This window comes from Nothobranchius furzeri, chromosome 19 (assembly GCF_043380555.1).
Source record: "Nothobranchius furzeri strain GRZ-AD chromosome 19, NfurGRZ-RIMD1, whole genome shotgun sequence".
NCBI classification, from domain to species: Eukaryota; Metazoa; Chordata; class Actinopteri; order Cyprinodontiformes; family Nothobranchiidae; genus Nothobranchius; species Nothobranchius furzeri.
Genome location: NC_091759.1, coordinates 1017269 through 1034508, shown reverse-complemented (window position 1 = coordinate 1034508; position 17240 = coordinate 1017269). Strand labels below are relative to the sequence as shown.

At 42.1% G+C, this 17240-nt stretch overlaps 1 protein-coding gene across 1 annotated transcript in view; it reads right to left on the bottom strand.

The window, feature by feature from the left end:
- Positions 1-2397: 2397 nt before the first annotated feature.
- dtnbp1b (dystrobrevin binding protein 1b) overlaps positions 2398-17240 on the bottom strand; it is a 33224-nt gene continuing 18381 nt past the window's right edge. Inside the window, exons 2-4 of the mRNA XM_070547391.1 lie at positions 8701-8868; positions 3042-3185; positions 2398-2946 (exon numbers count right to left, since the gene is read on the bottom strand). Coding sequence (XP_070403492.1) covers positions 2621-2946; positions 3042-3185; positions 8701-8868 — 638 coding nt within the window. The 3' untranslated portion in view covers positions 2398-2620. The remainder of the gene's footprint in view (positions 2947-3041; positions 3186-8700; positions 8869-17240) is intronic.

The following is a 17240-nucleotide window of genomic DNA, read 5'->3' as shown; positions in this document are numbered from 1 at the left end:
ATTCGGAAAGAGTTTCATGTTCGTTATATTTGCAGTTTTTTACGTTTGCAGTTTGTACTTGAGGTTTAATAAAAACTTAAGACAATTCACTGTCACTTCTTTCCAACCGGCTTTGTGGTTTGTTTGTTTATGTCGACTTTTGATTCACTCATATGCACGTTGGAGCACTGTTGGTTAATCGGTATTCCATGTTTTTACAATAAAAGCCTAATTAACATGCTTTGTCCACTTCCCTAAATGCCGAGGCTTAGATGAAATGTTAGGATTTAAAGGAGTCATTACAAGGTTTTAGAGAAAAAAATGGTTAATACAAAACATGTTTAAGTTCTTTGCATGAAACCCCCTCAGCCACGGGAATATTTCACATTTTCAGTACCTTCCAGAATGACGATTTAAAAAAATGTATCAGGCCACACCCACCCACCCAATTGGCTGCTGTGATATTCGAGACGTGATTTTATGCCAATTTTCCTTTTTGTGACATTAAAAACGAGTTTTTATTCCGTTTTACTGGGCCTTTCCACCAGACGCGTAGTGTCGCGGTATATAGTACACGAAAGTTCACCGGCCGCGAAACGTTACGTTATGGAAACATTCCATGAGCATGGGAACACATGCTTGTGCTTTTAGTCTTTTTTTCTTTCATGCTATAATGCCGAAACTTGACTACGCCAGCCAGGATAAGCAATGCAAAACTTTCCAGTAAATTCTTTTTTTTTTTTTTTTTTAAATACATCATTTGCCGTGAAACCTGCACTGCAGAGGCAAAAACAACGCAAAATCAATTCAACCGAGCTGTTGTCTCTCCTCACCTATCAAAGTTCTGAAATCACGCGCATTCTTGCAATTCTCATGATTTTGTGACCTTGCAGGACCTCTTGCTTTTAATACTTACGTTGCTCTCACAGGTATAATGTGTCAATCACATTCCACGCCGGTAACACAAGTCATAAAACCACTTCGTGAAAATGGATGGATGGATGGATGGATGGATGGATGATTTTCCCCTTTGTAGAGGCAGTAGAAACCTATGTGGAAGCACAAAAGGTGAGTTTTGTAAGATATATCCGCTTAAAAACATGAAAATTTTGGTTTGAACTGTCTATTAATGTTTTGTTAAATATCAGAGGCAAACAGAGGCTCAGACATTTAATTCTCACATTTCTCTGAAACGTTTATTACCAACAAGTCGGGGGAGGGGACAGAAGGGACTAATGCTGTCACACTGCACAGACTTCAACAATTCCTGACCAAAAATTAAAACCTCCAGTGCATAGCACACGGTCCACATCAGGGATTTGGTTTTATTCAAACGGAGGGAAATAACCCAAATGTTACGTATTACAGGCATGGCGACGGAAAACTCATTTGACACATTAAAATCTGTGATTGTCGAGATCACTTTTTAAAGTGAGTTCAGATCCCTTCATCTAGCGCCCCCTGCTGTTGACTTAAAGGTCTGAAATTATCAGAAAATAAAATTTTAAAAGTCTTAATTTTATTTTTGGTTTCAAAGGGAAAAAATTTTTTTAGAGGAAGTCATCAGTAAACATTTTCTATCATTTGTGCTTTCTACAGCCTGATAAAGTATATTGTAAAAAACTTTTATTACACTGCCTCCAAACAACGCCGCAGAAGAGCCAGCCATAACGACGCAGATCCTTCCAGAAGAGCCAACGTTGCTGCAGGATGGTCTACCACTATCTCACGCTGACTTGTGTGGGTTTTTTATTTATCAAATTTTTATTGTTAATTATTCTGTGCAGAATTAAAAGTTTGCGGGCTAGTTAGCACTGCTGCCTCGCAGCAAGAAGATAGCAGGTTCGAAACTCGGCTGTGGCCTTTCTGCGTGGAGTTGCATGTTCTCCCCATGCATGCGTGGGTTTCCTCCGGGTACAGATCACAACATGCCCTACAAGTCAAAATTTGTACGTCACTTTGGATAAAAGCGTCTGCCAAATAAGTAAAAGTAAACTTAAGTAAAGCTGAATTACCTAAATCTTGTTGCCTTCATTTACTTTAAACACAAAGTGTTTAATTCTTTGCAGCTAAGTGCAGTGGAACCAGCTGACCTAACTCGGTTTAGTTAATTCAACAGTTCATTTCTACAGTGCAGTTTTTTTGTAAAATTTCCAAAGATTTTTTCAAATTCAGCAGAGTAAATTCTTACACGATTCGACTGCGTTCTTGGTTCCTCTCACCAGCCTCAACATGCACAAATACAGAAACAGAATATTTTAAAAGTCAACAAATCATGTTCGATATGTTTAGCTGAAAGGGGCATAAACCTGCTTATTTGTTTATTTATTTAAAGTAAATCTGAAGATAAATCAGCGGTTGTTTTAAGGCAAGTTTAAGTGGCAGTCAGTGCAACCTCTTTGTCATTCCTCTCACGACTTTCTTATATTTATGAAAGATTTATAAGAAAAAGTGACGATTGTTATTTTCAGTAATGTGCTGTTCGGAGTCGTCGCTGATTTCTTTACTTTTAGCAAGATGTTTTTCTTGTGCTCTGAAGTTTGGTTAGACTTTGTTTTTTAATCTAAAGAAACCAGAGATGACTCTGGGTTTTCTCACACTACCGGATGTTTCCATGTTGGGTTTGCTGTGTGCGTTTGAATCAAGTCCAGCGGTGCTCAAACCTGCTCCCCTCACAGTCTTTACTCGTCTGTTCTTGAGCTTCTCTGTCCACCAGCGCAGTATCAGGATGAACCTCCTCTTCGTCGAGGGTGACGACCACGGGAGGTTTTCTCCTCCTCCTCCCTCCTCCTCCTCCTGATCCTTCAACACCTCCTCCTCCATGCTCGGCCTCCTCCTCGTCCTCATCAGCCTCCGTGTCCTGGCTGGCCGAGTCGGTGCAGGTGGAGGACAAGGACGACAGCTTGTGTCGGAGCTCGGCCTGGGTGGGGACCTGGAGGCTGATCTCGGTCGTGAAGGACTCAACATCTGGACCAGATGGGGGGGGGGGGGGGGGGGTGTTCATAAATAAACAATGATGTATCACTATGGAACCAGAACATTCCTGTTATTTGTTACTGCACCTGCATCAGGTGATGCAGCGCTGTTGTCCTCTCCCCCGGAGTGCAGGAAGACATCCAGAGCCTCGTGGTCAGACATGTCCATCAGGTCCATCTGCTCCAGCATGTCCACGTTCACCTCCATGGAGGACATGCTGCCTATTGGTTCTGAACACGACACATTTTAGTTAAACATCGAAGCGTTTTGGAGCAAAGCAGCAAGGAGCTGAGTCCAGGACATCATCTCTTCGTTCTCCAGAGACAAAGAGTGTGTGTGTGTGTGTGTGTGATAACACATCTGGAGTCAGGTAGAAACAATGATGGGTATAAGAAGTGACTCTGATCATTAAGCATAAATATTTCTTTTCAGTAACACTTTAAAATAAAGGTCCTTTTATTAATGTGATTTAGTGCATTATTAGGCATTAATAAACTACTAAATAAAGTATTAACACCTACTCAATATTAATGTTAATAACCTTAAGAACACTTAATATTTAACAATATTGACAACGTTGTTAAAGGGATCCTTTATTAATGCTTAATAATGCACTAAGTAATACTAATAAAGGGATCTTTATTGTGAAGGTCCATTTACAGGCAGCGTGTTTATAAAATAAAAGCCCAAACAGGAAATGTTAGAAAACTGGCAGATGTCATACAGCACTGTGCAAAAGTTTTGAATCGTCCGCTCTAGCTTCACATTTTATTTTGTGATTTTTAGGTATTTTCTTCAGAATTCTTAAGAGATTTAAGTTTAAAAAAGGTCAAAATATTTATTTATCACTAATACAACCCAGTGTTTCTATAAAAAGGACTTTAAAATATGTCACTGGAGGAAATCAGAAAAGCAAACCAAACAAATGTTTGGGTCTCAACAGGTTTAAAATGTGTGAAATATTGAAAAAAAAATTATGATTATTTCTGATTATAATTGAGTTTTTAATGCAGGGTGAACATGAAACTAGTCTCCTACACCTTTCTCCTGCATTAGCGTCTGATAGAAAATAGACTGTGAAACTCTAGGACCGGGGTATTCAATTCCAGTCTTGGAGGGCCGGTATCCAGCATGTTTCAGTGGTTCCTCTGCTCCAACACACTTGATTCGGTGCCTGTGCAGCAGCTCATCAGAACCCTGTTAATCACCCACTGATTGAAATCAGGTGAGTTACAACTAAAACGTGCTGGAATTGAATACTCCTGCTCCAGGATTTGAAAAACCTGACAGAGCTACGTCACACTGTCACTTAACATTCATGGACTCACCCATCTTGGCTCCTGACGGGGAAGGCTGTTGTTGGATTAGCATCCAGGAAACAGCAGAGAACGTCTCAGCTAGTAGAAGCTAACCGTTAGCATTAGCATCTCCACCAACTCCTTCAGGCTCGTGTTATTTGTGGAGATAAAACATCAACGTTGCAAGTCATGAGCTACGTTTACATGGGCACAAGTAATTGGAATGAATGCCCTATCCGATCAAAAATTCTTTGTATATTTCTGATCCGATGCGGCCCGATCGGAATGAAATTACATTCCGATTGAGACGGGTGGTTTTGTTCTATCATCAGTTCAATTGATGTCCATGTACACCCTAATTCAGATTCTTGGAGTAAAATAGTGCCCACTGCACATGTGTGCAACTTCGGCGTGACGTCTTACAGTCTTTGCAGCCGCTCGGGACAAGTCCAAAACATGGCGGGAGGTAAATAGACGTTATCCTGCTCTCCTCTCCTGTGGTGGAGGAGCAGTAGCGTTATGTACCGCTGAGCCTGTAGTTAAAGCTAAAGCATACAGGTAAAAATATGAAGAAGGTCCAGAACGGGGGAAAACAACATAAGTTAACGGAAAAAGCAGGAGAATAAGTAAATAAAATGGGAGGGGAAAGGCAACTCAGCGCATGCTCAGCCTAATTAATCTGACCGAGTGCTTAATGCATGTATACTCACGGCTGTCGTCAGCTCATCAGAGGAGAGGTGTCTAAATATCAGAAAATAAGAGTCAAAATCCTGCCGTCTGAAACTCAGCTGTGATGTGGCTAGTTTCTACTTCCTGTAATGGGTGCACCAGGGATTTACTTCCCCATAGCACGAATCACAAGGCTTTCCTTCCTACTGGAGACCACCGCAAATGTGTTAAACGAGTGTTCCACACCTTTAAAAGGTACAAGAACGAGGCTCATCTGAAGCAAAGTTAGAAAACAAAAAGGAACATTTCAAAACTTTGCACAGTGCTTGAACTCACTTGTACTGCTCAGTCTTCCGCTAGCATGGCTCACTTTATGACCATAATACCTCAATGCCGTCATGGCCAAGGGCTTAAAAATGACATGAAAATTGGAACAATTAAAAATATTTTACTCAAAACTTGGAATCTGGATGAATTAAGTATGAATTTGAACCAGTATTTTAACCGTAGAACCCCATACAATTTGAACTGAGCACTGCTCAGTTTGACATCTGCTTACGTACAGATGTGAATCGTGGAGTGTGCATTTGAGGATGTGCTTAAGTCGATGCAGGGTTGGCAACATTTCTTGTGAACAAATAAGTCCTAAACAGCATAACGTGAAAACAATAATTGGAAAATGTAGTGTTTTAGCTCTATTAGCCGGCTAACGAGAGGCATCCAGCCGTAAACAAAGAAGAAGGAAGAGGGGCTTAAGGTGCAGTACAGTTTTCTGCCTGTAGATGGTGCCCTCTAAGGAAAAAAACCCAGATTCCTGCTTTGAAGAGACAAACTAGGATTAAATATTCCTGGATTCACCACCTTGCAGGACTGTGGTTTGTTACGATGTGCTGCATGCAACAGAGACAGCCGGTCAGGACAGGGTGCGGGGGTGCGGGGGCGGGGGTGGGGGGGTTGGCACATGAGGAAGAAGCAATGGGATTGGCTGTGATAGAAGACGCCATTTGCTGCCATACCTCAAGGAAACGAGGAGAGTAGAATAGGGCAGCGTGGAAGGAGAGCGGATTAAAGAGTGGAGAAAGGGAGAGAGAGAGGGGGGGAATGTTATCCATGATGTAGCTCTCTACACTCTGACATCATATAAAACAGACTTGTCACATGATTCTTCACACAAGAAAGAAAACAAAAACATGCAGATTTTGGTCTCTCACTACTTATTTTTCAGTCGTCATCGATGCATCTAACAGTTACTTAGCCTCCGAAACACAGAGCGGACATCCCAGGTCCCAGCCCCGCGTCCTCTCCGGATACAAAACAGGAATGTCAGCGGCACTTTGGTTGTGAAAATCTAAGGAAGCTCTGCTGTGAAAACATCTTCTCCATGTGTCATGTTCCTCTGTTAGCCTCACTGTGACCTTGTTTAAAAGGTTTCCCTGCTGGGAGGGGCCTGCACTGTGTGTGTGTGTGTGTGTGTGTGTGTGTGTGTGTGTGTGACGAGCTTTTGATGGCTCCCTCTTTATGATCCTCTCCATTATTCCTCTATAGCACAGCACAGCCATGCTGTGAGCTTTTTACAGCCTCTACATAATCTCAATTTTCTTGTTTTATCATAACAACTAATTAATAAAAAGCAAAGTTTGATTGGAGATACAGACATAATCTCTGTGGTAGGTCCTCCTTCAGCCTTCCTTAAATCCCTCATCCTCACCGCTCCACAGTCATCTCTCACCAACCAGTTCCAGGGGATTAAGAGGAGGTTAGAGGAAGAAAAAAATGTTTTTTTTTTTTTTATAGTTCCACATTTCAACACATGCTTTGGATGTGTTAGCAGATATTGGGCTAAACCCCAGCAGGGCTGGAGGAGTTAGTTTATACAGTAAGACGCCGACTTGTAAGGGAAGCTTAAAATCCATTACGGCTCAATCTGGGCATGTGAAACTGAAGTGTGAAGGTTTTAGTTGACATACTGAGACTTAAGCTAATTCAGTTGGCTTTGCATTTACGCTTAAATAAGACACACACGCATGCACGCACGCACACCTGAAGATGAACCTGGACAAGCTCTTGTTAAATGGGAAAACTTAAGGAAGCTTTTAGATTTGTCTGCTGTCTTTGATACGACCGATAACGATTTTGGTTTCATGCTATTGATTTGGTGGCGTTTACTTCTTTTCTTTCGAAGAGAACCTTTTTCGTTGAGACAGATAATGGGACCTCCACACAGGCACCTCTGACATGCGGGGTGCCTCATGGCTTTGTTCTTGGTTCTGTTTTGTTTTCTTCACATACACTCAGCTCACACCTAGCTCACACCTAGATTCAGTTGTATATTTTAATCACTACTATAGAAAATAATTTTTTTCTGTCCATTAAAACTTTAAGAATTAGCAAATATTACAGTTTTAGGCCTAACAGTGACCTCCGCAGGTTGAATTACGATCCGTCACCCTGACCACAGTGGCGTGGAACGGTAACGGAACGTCGTTGCTTCAAAGAGAATCTATTATAGTCTATGGGAATGATCTAAACCGGTGGTGGTGCACAACTTTTCAGGTGTGTCCCAGAAGCAGCTCGCCGCTCCGCTACGAGTCACTCATGTCAGTTTCCGCAGTTAATTTATGGCTAGACAGGAAATCACACAATGTTTCAGCGTGAAACGTGAAGTAATTTTCAAAATAAAGATTATCAGGAAAATTATTCAGTCAGGAAAAGCCAATCTCTTCCACGTCAAAGGGAAAATTAGTATTCATGGCCCCGCCCACCTTCACTTGCTACCAGAGAAGGCTGTTTTGATTTAGCATCCAGGAGAGAGCAGAGCCTGGCCGGGTCTCAATACTTAAGGATGCTAGTACATTCTTGTGTACTAGACAAGTACGTTCTTGGAAAAGACACCAGAAAGTCTGTTCTACAGAGTACGGGAGGGCGATGACGGCATTTGGAATAGAACAAACTAGGATTAAATACTCTGTTGTGTCCTGGCAACAAGCGCTGCTTATTGCTACAGTTAAAAAAATGACCCGACACAAAAATAGAAGTCTAGTTTGTTCATTAAATAAAAAATAACAAAAAATTGTATTATATTTTGCCCACTTTTGATCAAAACTATTAAAATACTAGCATTTCCCGCTCTTTAATAAATAAAATAAGTTTATTTGATAGTGGGTTAGCTAATTAGCATTTTGAAGGATCGTGAGGAGTAAAACCAAAACACACAGCAAAATTTACAGTTTACACACAATTAGTTACAACAGATAACTTTATATTATTTTATTCATATTTCTAATATAAAATATTACAGTTATTAGCTTCCTCCTCTGACGTCCGGAGTTTAACAGTTTGCGACGCAATGCATTATGGGAAACTTTGCTGTCCGAAGTCCACAGAAGGATGCTTTGATGCATCCTCGATACTGTGGGCGGAGCAAGAACACAGCTGGGAACTTTGAGCGAACTTGCCGTTATGCATACTCAGGAATGGAACAGTCCTTGGGCCATCAGTGACGTTTCACAAGGACGTGAGCGCACAAGTTCGGACAAGTATGCATATTGAGAAATGGCCTCTGTCTCCGCTAGCAGAAGCTAACTATTAGCAACTCCACGAATGGTGGAACACAGTCCGACATGTGTTATATGTTGGGTTGGGTGCAGAAACCTGGTACAAGATAATCTACCGTTTTTTATATCCAACTCCCTTTCCAGTCTAGTCAGTCCAAGTTAGCTCTTGGTTAGCTTGTAACTAAGCTTCTAGAAGCTGATAAGGATCTAGTCGTCCTTCTCACCTCTTCTCTCGGCGATCTGCAGGTACCCAGTGGTCAGATATTGCTCCATGTCTTGTTGAAAGGCCTCCTCGAAGAACTTCTGCCTGTCCTTCAGCTTCACCTGGGGGGGTGGGACCCCTGCTTGTTCGGCGCCAGGGGCTTTCTGCGAGTGCTCCGCATCCAACTCCGCTAAAAACACAACAGGAGAACATTTTCAAACGGAGAATAAATCAATTTTTCCAGCTAGAACTCACTATGTGAGAGAAATATGAATAATCTCACGCAGTGCTGCCGTTCTCTGAGCCAAACCGACTTTCGAGCTGGGAAAACTTGCATAAAGTTTTATCTTTGACTGAAAGTCACCTGCATGCTGTCCTAATTTACAAAAAGTAGCTAAAATGGGAAAATCACACAGAAAAAAAGCTTAAAGCTCGTCTGGATGCAGAACGGAGGATGCTCTGCTCATCCCTGACGGGCTGAAGTCGATCTTTGCTGGAGCGGAACGATGTGGAGCTTTGAAGCATTCAACATTTTACTTTGTAACTCAATACTCCGTCTCCTGTGGGCTGCACAGGAGGGAACTCATTCAGTGATGTCTCGGGCTGCTAAGCAGTCGGTGCCACAAACACACCAAGCATCCATCTCCTGCTGGCTGTCTCCTCTGAGGTGCTGCAGCACCAAAACCCAAGCTGGGGATAAAAGTCTGTCTCTGTTGTCGAGGAGGACCATCGACTGCTGAGTCAGTTTAATTCACCCTGACATATATTAGCTTTTAGAAGAAGAGGGTCCAATTCATCCCTGGAGAGGATTCCCCTTTCCGCTCATTTTTCTCAGCTTTGCAAACAAAAGCATCTTCTGACTTTTAGATAGAAGCACACGGTTAGGGTGGGGGTCAAACATACATGAGGTTGCACTTGTCTGCAGGACATAAACGTGAGTCACTAATGTCTTCTGACGTGGTGGAAGCGTGTGTGTGAGTGGGCACTGCTGTAGCCTGCAGACATGGATGGGCTGTCTCTTCAGTTTTCTCATCTTTCTTTGATAGAGAAGCATTATATAAGACCACCCACTGAGAGGCAGGCCAATGTGCAGAAGAAATAAATAAAAAAAAATTGGATGCAGCTGAGATCTGACTCTTGTTTAATGTTTAAAGGTCTCGTCCACCGAGAAGCCGATCTTTACTTGTTCTTTGTGGAAAAACGATTGATTACTCTGAGTTTCACATGCAGGCCGAACCATCTGCATTAGCCGCCAAAGGAAAATCTGTGGTAAAGAAAAAGCTAGATCCTTCTACGTCACAGGGAGAACTAGTATTCATGGCCTCGCCCACCTCGGTTTGCGACCGCAGAAAGCGGTTTTTCAATTTAGCGACCCAGAGAGAGCTAGCTGAAGCTAACGTTAGCATTAGCAACTCCACAACATAACCGAACACGTGCCGACTTGCGTCATTTGTGGAGATAAATCAACGCTGCTTTTTTCCTACTAAAGACAGATGAGGGAATGAAGGCAGCAGAAGAGTCACTTTGCTGTTAGCCAATCAGAGGCCAGATTTTTGCATAATATGAATATTAATAAGCAAGACTACAAACCTGCTGTCCTCCTCACTTCTTAGTGACACTTGAATGTTTCTGAATGCACCCGACTAAAGGGGTCCACATTTTGGGGGAACAACGGACGTTTTTTTTCCCCACCAAGTTGTTCGACTGTTTCCCACATAGACACGCTCTATATTCTACACGTGAGCTATTCTGCTGACCTCCCACCGAGACACGGAGAATTGAATGCAGCCAAGAGTCCTGATAAAACACAGGTTGTGGCAGCAGATGGACACACACACACAACAAAGGATAATGAGATCCCAAGGATAATGAGATCCCACCAGAGCTCACACAAGCCAAGGCCCTCAGAGACCCAGAGAAGAATAGCACTCTTTCTCTCCATCATCCTTTACCCTGAGTTCAATTCATCTGATGTTTCATATTTGGCCCTCATCTTTTCCCCAAGACTGTCTTTCCTTCACCACTGGCTGCTGTGACTGTGTGTGTGCATGTGAAAGAGTGAGTGAGTGAGTGAGTGAGTGAGTGAGTGAGTGAGTGAGAGAGAGAGTGTGAGAGAGAGAGAGAGAGAGAGAGTGTGAGAGAGAGAGAGTGAGAGAGAGAGTGAGAGAGAGTGAGAGAGTGAGAGAGTGAGAGAGAGTGAGAGAGTGAGAGAGTGAGAGAGAGAGAGAGAGAGAGAGAGAGAGAGAGAGAGAGAGAGAGAGAGAGAGAGAGAGAGAGAGAGAGAGAGAGAGAGAGAGAGAGCTTTATTAGATCAGATGCCCTGGGGAAGCTCTGTCAGGAATGCCAAGTGTCGGGTGTGTTGAGGGAAGGGAGGAGAGGAAGTAACAGAGGACGATGGCAATATGGTCACTTGTAACAGGGTTTATGCCACGGACCCGTTTTGATAGCATGACCAGCCACCCCCATGCTTACTTATGGGAAGCATTGGGTCTGGGAACTCTTCTATTCTAATAACCCCACCGCCTGAGAATTCTAACCGAGCCGATCAGTGCATTTTTGACTGTAATAAAAAAAAACTACAGCGTCGCAGATGTCACACACTGCAACGCTTAGTTTGTCATAAACAACAAAGGCTGAAGCAGAGTCGTTCCTTCTTTGTTCTAAATGACTTGGACATGTCTAAGTGAAGTTCCAATGCAATGAGAAAAACAAACAAACAAATGTATATTCTGCCTTTTAGCCCTAACATCATGGTTACACATACATAGAAGTATTATTATTATCATCATCATCATATATTTCTTGTATACATTTTATTTGAATTCTAGATGAAGAAGCAAACAACAAAAGCTTTACTATTTCACAGTTCCACCCAAGTTACCACAACATAACTCTGTAGCGGCTCTGATGATTTTAATAGTATAGATAGGCCCACAATAATAATAATAATAATGCAGGTTTAAGCAGTTTTTCAGTTCTCATCGAATGTTTTCCACAACAGAATGACAGTTAAAGTACCAGTAATATTTTTAGATCAGCATCTTATAGAAAAAAATATTCATACTTTTTAGCTTTTTTTCATAATTCAGAAATAAAATGTTTTTTCAAACATGACAACAAATCTCTAATTTTAGGTGAGAGAATAAACATCAGATTCTAATCTCTAAAAATTCAGATCTAATCTAATAAGAGAGTTTCTCAGAGTTACTTTTTGCCTCAAATTTCTGAGAAGAAGTGATGAAAGCTTCCATTTATTCTCATTATTTCATCACTGTGCTTTAAGGGGCTCAGCGTGTACATAGGTACCTGAAACTGCAGCACCTTGTCTGTGTTAGAGCCTCCATTGTGTTTATCATGGACCTGTCTAATTACTGGAAAACCTGCTTTTGACCTCTTCATTTCATATGCCGTGCTGAGACATGAAACAGGACTCAGAAACAACAAATACTCTATCAGAGTATCTCTGAACACGTTTAATTCACGAGTTTACAGCATTTTCTCCTCCATGCTCACTCACGCTTGTTTTGGTGGTTCGGATGCACTCCACACATGCGATAAAGTCCCGCCTCCATTTGATTGACAGCAACAGGCAAATTTCTCCACCGTTTCTTTTGTAAGATTGAAACTCGAAATGGGAACCTGTCAATAATGCAGGACATGAGTCTCAATTGACGGGACACGTTAAAAGTAATGAAATGCGGGACATCGTGTCACCCTAGCGCCATTGCCAGATGCCATTTTTGCCTACAGCTAAAAAACTACAATGTTGCGCGGTACAGTCTGCATTTCCACCTTTTTTCTGATTGGTTATTTTTGAGCCGGCTAGTCCCGCCCCTAACCACCACCAACCCCCAGGCCAGGCTACCGTTTTGATGCTTCCTGACTTTTCAGCCGGCTGAATCACTTCCGTTTTTAAAGCAATTGTTGCAGGACCTGCCAAGGATGACGGACAATGGGATTTATGACGCCACATTCAAATAAAAACAAAGGTTTTAAATAGTATGTGTCCATCAACATTCACTATGAAGGTGAGGTAACAAGCTAGCTGCTTTGGGTTGCTAAATGATGATGCATGCTAGCTCTTTACTAGCCAAAGTTAGCACAGTGTTGATCGCGTGGGGAGTTACTGACAAACTCTGGACGCTAACGATTTTGAAAAAGAAAGTTAAAAACGGCCGTAAGTTTCACTTTGTAAACAGAACCAGCTGAGAAGATAATCTGGAGCAATGCGTGTTCCTGGAGCTTTTAGGATCTTTTAGGAGACTCCAGCAACTCCTCACATGTTTAGGAGCGACTTGTAAAAAAAATAAAACGTAATGAACACATCTTAGATCACAATAAAAAAATCAAGTTATGTCCAAGAGAAACGGAAGTCCGCAGTAGCGCAGAGATCACTCCCTTTATACCGGAGTTGTGTAATCCTTTGTAAAAAGGACACGACTGCAACACATTACAGCCACGGTCTGACCACCTAAACGGCCTAAAGCTCCTCCATGTCACCTCAACATTGTAGCAATTGTTTTGTAAGAACGGCTTTTGTTGTTTCTTCAATGCTAGCATTGCTTCCTCACTGTGCTAGTAAACAGCTAGCATGCATCATTCAGCAACTCAAAGCAGAAGCTTGTTCACCTTCAGAGATACAAATGTAGATGGACACATCCAAGTTAAAACCTTGTCATTGTTTGATTGCCATATTTCAGACATACGTATATCAAACATATCAATCAGATTTATTTCAGTATTCCAAAGAAAAACATCAGCGATGAGTGTTTGTAGGTCTTTGTCCTCACCATCATGCAACCACACCCACACAGGATCTATTTATAGCTCTCGTTCATTTGGCTTACTCGTACACAAATGATTTTGCGTGGAAAATTCAGATATTTCTCACATCTTTACGGTCCTGATGTATCGAGTTGTTTTACAAAAGCCCTGCTGTAACCCTAACCCTAACCCTAACCAGTAAACAAATGGCTGTGCAAAAAATAAGTAAACAACCTGAGCCGATTCTCTCCTCGTGCGAGAATCTGCTAGCCTGCAAGCCAGACAAAAACTAGGAGGATAACTGTTGAAGTAGCGCTGCGGGCGGCTGCGGCCCAAACAGAACCAGAACCGCTCACGGCGTATGCGCAAACAGCTCGCTGGCTGTTTCCCTATTAACACACGTCCGTTTTAATTTCTACACTTTTTTCTCACACAATAACAAGGATTGTCGAGAAAGCATGTTTGCCGTGGTTTTGGCAAATTATACTGATCACAAAACATTTATTTACTTTCTTTCGTTTTCCTCTCATTAATACCCGTGTCCTCCTGCAGCAATCCCGAAGGACAACAAACATCAATAACACAATAAAAAGTCCGACGTTTTGTGTAAAAATGCTATTTTTAGCACATTTTAAGTCCGACGTGTTGCTACCAGACTTACGGTGTGAGCTGAAACTTGAGTGCTACAAACGAAAAAGTCGCACAGTGTCCGCAGAATATATAGAAATACAGGCTAAAAAGCATTATCTTGTAGAGGCTCCGAGTCCGCTTGCAGAAGTGACATTTACAGGTGCTGCAGCACGGAGGATGTGGTGTTGTGGTAGGCTTAATCCATTTTACAGTATTTACACTGGAGTACGTTTTCCGCCTAACGACGTGAAAAATGGTCCCACATCTTGACATTTTCTGTCTTTTTCGCACTCCACCGGGTCCACGTTGTCCGCCATGGCTTAAGAGAAATTCGCTACTCGCGTGTGCAGTCCAGTGGACATGTGCGTCACTTATTTCAGTCCGGGTGAAACATGACCACGGGCGACTGCAAAGCCACGAATTAATTAAATATGAATTAAACGAATCCTCGAGGCAGAGAATTTGCCTCGAGGATTTTTTGTACTCGAATTATTCGAGGTACTCGAGGAATCGTTTCAGCCCTACATAGTATGGAACTAGGATTGGGACAATATTCAGCGTAACTTGTACCAAGTTTTATAACTTTGGACATGTTTCATCACATGTAACTTTGGATTCATAACTTGTAACTTTATTTTTCTAACTTGTAATTCTCAATTTGTACTTGTATTTCTTGTTTTGTAACAGGACAGGAACATTGTATTTTGTACATGTATTTTTTATTTTGTAAAATAAACTTTAATTTTGTACATTTACTACTCATTTTGTAACATCAAACATTCAGAAACATGAACCTTTTGTTTTGTAACTAGCAGACTTCCAAATTGAAAAAATCAAGGTACAAGTTTGAAATCAAAACTCTCAAAACACACATTTCATTCGACAGGTACAAACCTCAAATCTACAGTGTTACAAATCTTTTTGTCAGAATCAGAATCAGAAAACTTTATTGGTCCCCATGGAGCAATTAATTTGTAGCTTACCACACAGAATAACTCGCTCATAAAAACAACCAAGCAAACAATCCATTTATGCAATCACACAATGTGTGTCACTACCAACATGCCGAACACATCCTAAATGAAGGGTAGAGGATGAGCAGCAGCCCTCCAAAAATGGCACATGCTTAAAGCCGATGATACTTCCCTGTTATTTCGCCACCCTTCCCGGCTCAGAGTTAAGCAGTTCAATAGCTGATGGAACAAAGGAGTTGGCAAAGCGGTTTGTTTTTCGAGAAGGTACATAATAACGACGTCCTGAGGGCATAAGAGAGAACTCAGAGTGCAGAGCATGGAGGGGCTGACCAAGGATACATTTAGCCTTTTTTCGCGCCCTCTCCTCCCAAAGAGACTGTAAGTCTCTTTGTTTGGCGCCAATCATTTTGGAGCAGATTTTTACAATGCTCTGCAGCTTCTTTTTGTCCTTCATGGACAAGGCTTTGTACCAACAAACAAATGAAAATGTTAAAATGCTTTCTATAAAGCAGCTATAAAAGTTGCAGAGAATCCTTTTATTCACGTTAAAATAGTTCAATTTCCTTAAAAGATAGATTCTCTGCTGAGCTCGTTTAAAAATGGAGTCCGTGTTTGTGACAAACCGCAGCTTGTTGTCAATCCAAGAACCAAAGTATCTGTACTCCAACCACCTCCACCACTTCACCGTGGATGATGCTACTACCAAGGTGAGGTGGTGCGGAGCGTCTAAAATCAATAATCATATCCTTGGTTTTTTTGACGTTCAGGTCCAGGTAGTTACTGTCACACCATTCTACAAAATCTGACAGTGCGGGACCATGGTTTATTTCAGATCCCGAAAGTAAGGACATCAAAACAGTGTCGTCCGAAAACTTAACCAAGAACCTGTTGTTCTGAGTGACCCTGCAGCTGTCTGTGTACAGGATAAACAACAGGGGGGACAGAACGCATCCCTGAGGAGATCCGGTGCTGGACATTAATGGGAGAGAAATCTGACCATTAACCAACACCCGCTGGGTCCTCCCCGTAAGAAAGTTCAAAATCAGTAAGAGAAGCTGATCGGGCAAATTAAAAAGCGTCAGTGGGAGGAACTTGGGTGGAACCAATGAGAGCACGAGTCTTGGCTACCAATCACGTTATGAATCCAAAGTTACATGTGATGAAACATGTTCGAAGTTACAAAACTTGGTACAAGTTACGCTGAATATTGTCCCAAACCTAGTTCCATAAGCCTGGACTTACAAACCAACGGGCAGATGAATCGATGAGGGTGTCAGTGGACAACCGGGCCCGGCGCCAGCCGCTGCCGCACCTGAAGCTTGTATAGTTTTACAAGCGAGAGAGAAAAACGCAGAAAGAGGGAGCAGCGGGGCTGAACGTTTAGACAGAGATGGCAGGACGGCGGGCTGCAGGGTGTTTGAGATCTGACTGCAAAGCAAAGATTCTTTAGTGTTTTGATTAACTCTAAAACCGTCCCAAACCTAGTTACAGCCCTTTCTTACATTTTGCATCAGTCTCTGCACGGATCAAACGTTCACTATCTGATCTGACGCGTGCTTGTTCCATCCTTCAGTTTAAATGAACCGTCTCTTCCCTGATGGATTTGGGTCTGTTTGCTTACAGAGGCCTAATTTCTGCTTCCAAGACGGCAGCAGAGCTTGAAGTCCAAACGGCAGCGCTGACAGCACACGTTGCTTCTTCTTAAGCCTTGCTCGCTCGGCCGTGGTATTTTTAGATTCTGTGAGCCTTGCTGTATCTCTCGAGTGCTCAGGTTTTCACCAAAGGCAGCCCCGAGCCGTAAATAACACACACCCAGAAGACTTTCTTGCAAGCTATCAGACACGTGTGCATGATAAAGAAAATTTCATATGAATTTAATGAACTCCTCTCTGGGCATAATGGAAATACACTCAAGCATGCACCAATGACGGGGCACAATAAGGTGTGTGAAGATGACTCAGTGGCTGCTTGAGTGGGATTTCGTTTTATTTTTATTTCTTCTAAACTTATTGGTTCAACATTTACTGGTTATTCATAGAAAATGCTGGTTTCCACAGCTTTAGACGGGCCTGTGTGTATTATAATCCTGTAATTCAAATTTAATCGTTTATTCTCGTCACAACTTGCATCCTTTGATGTTTTAAAACAAACCATCTTAGGGCAGAACGAGGGCAAAATACATTGCCACATGAGG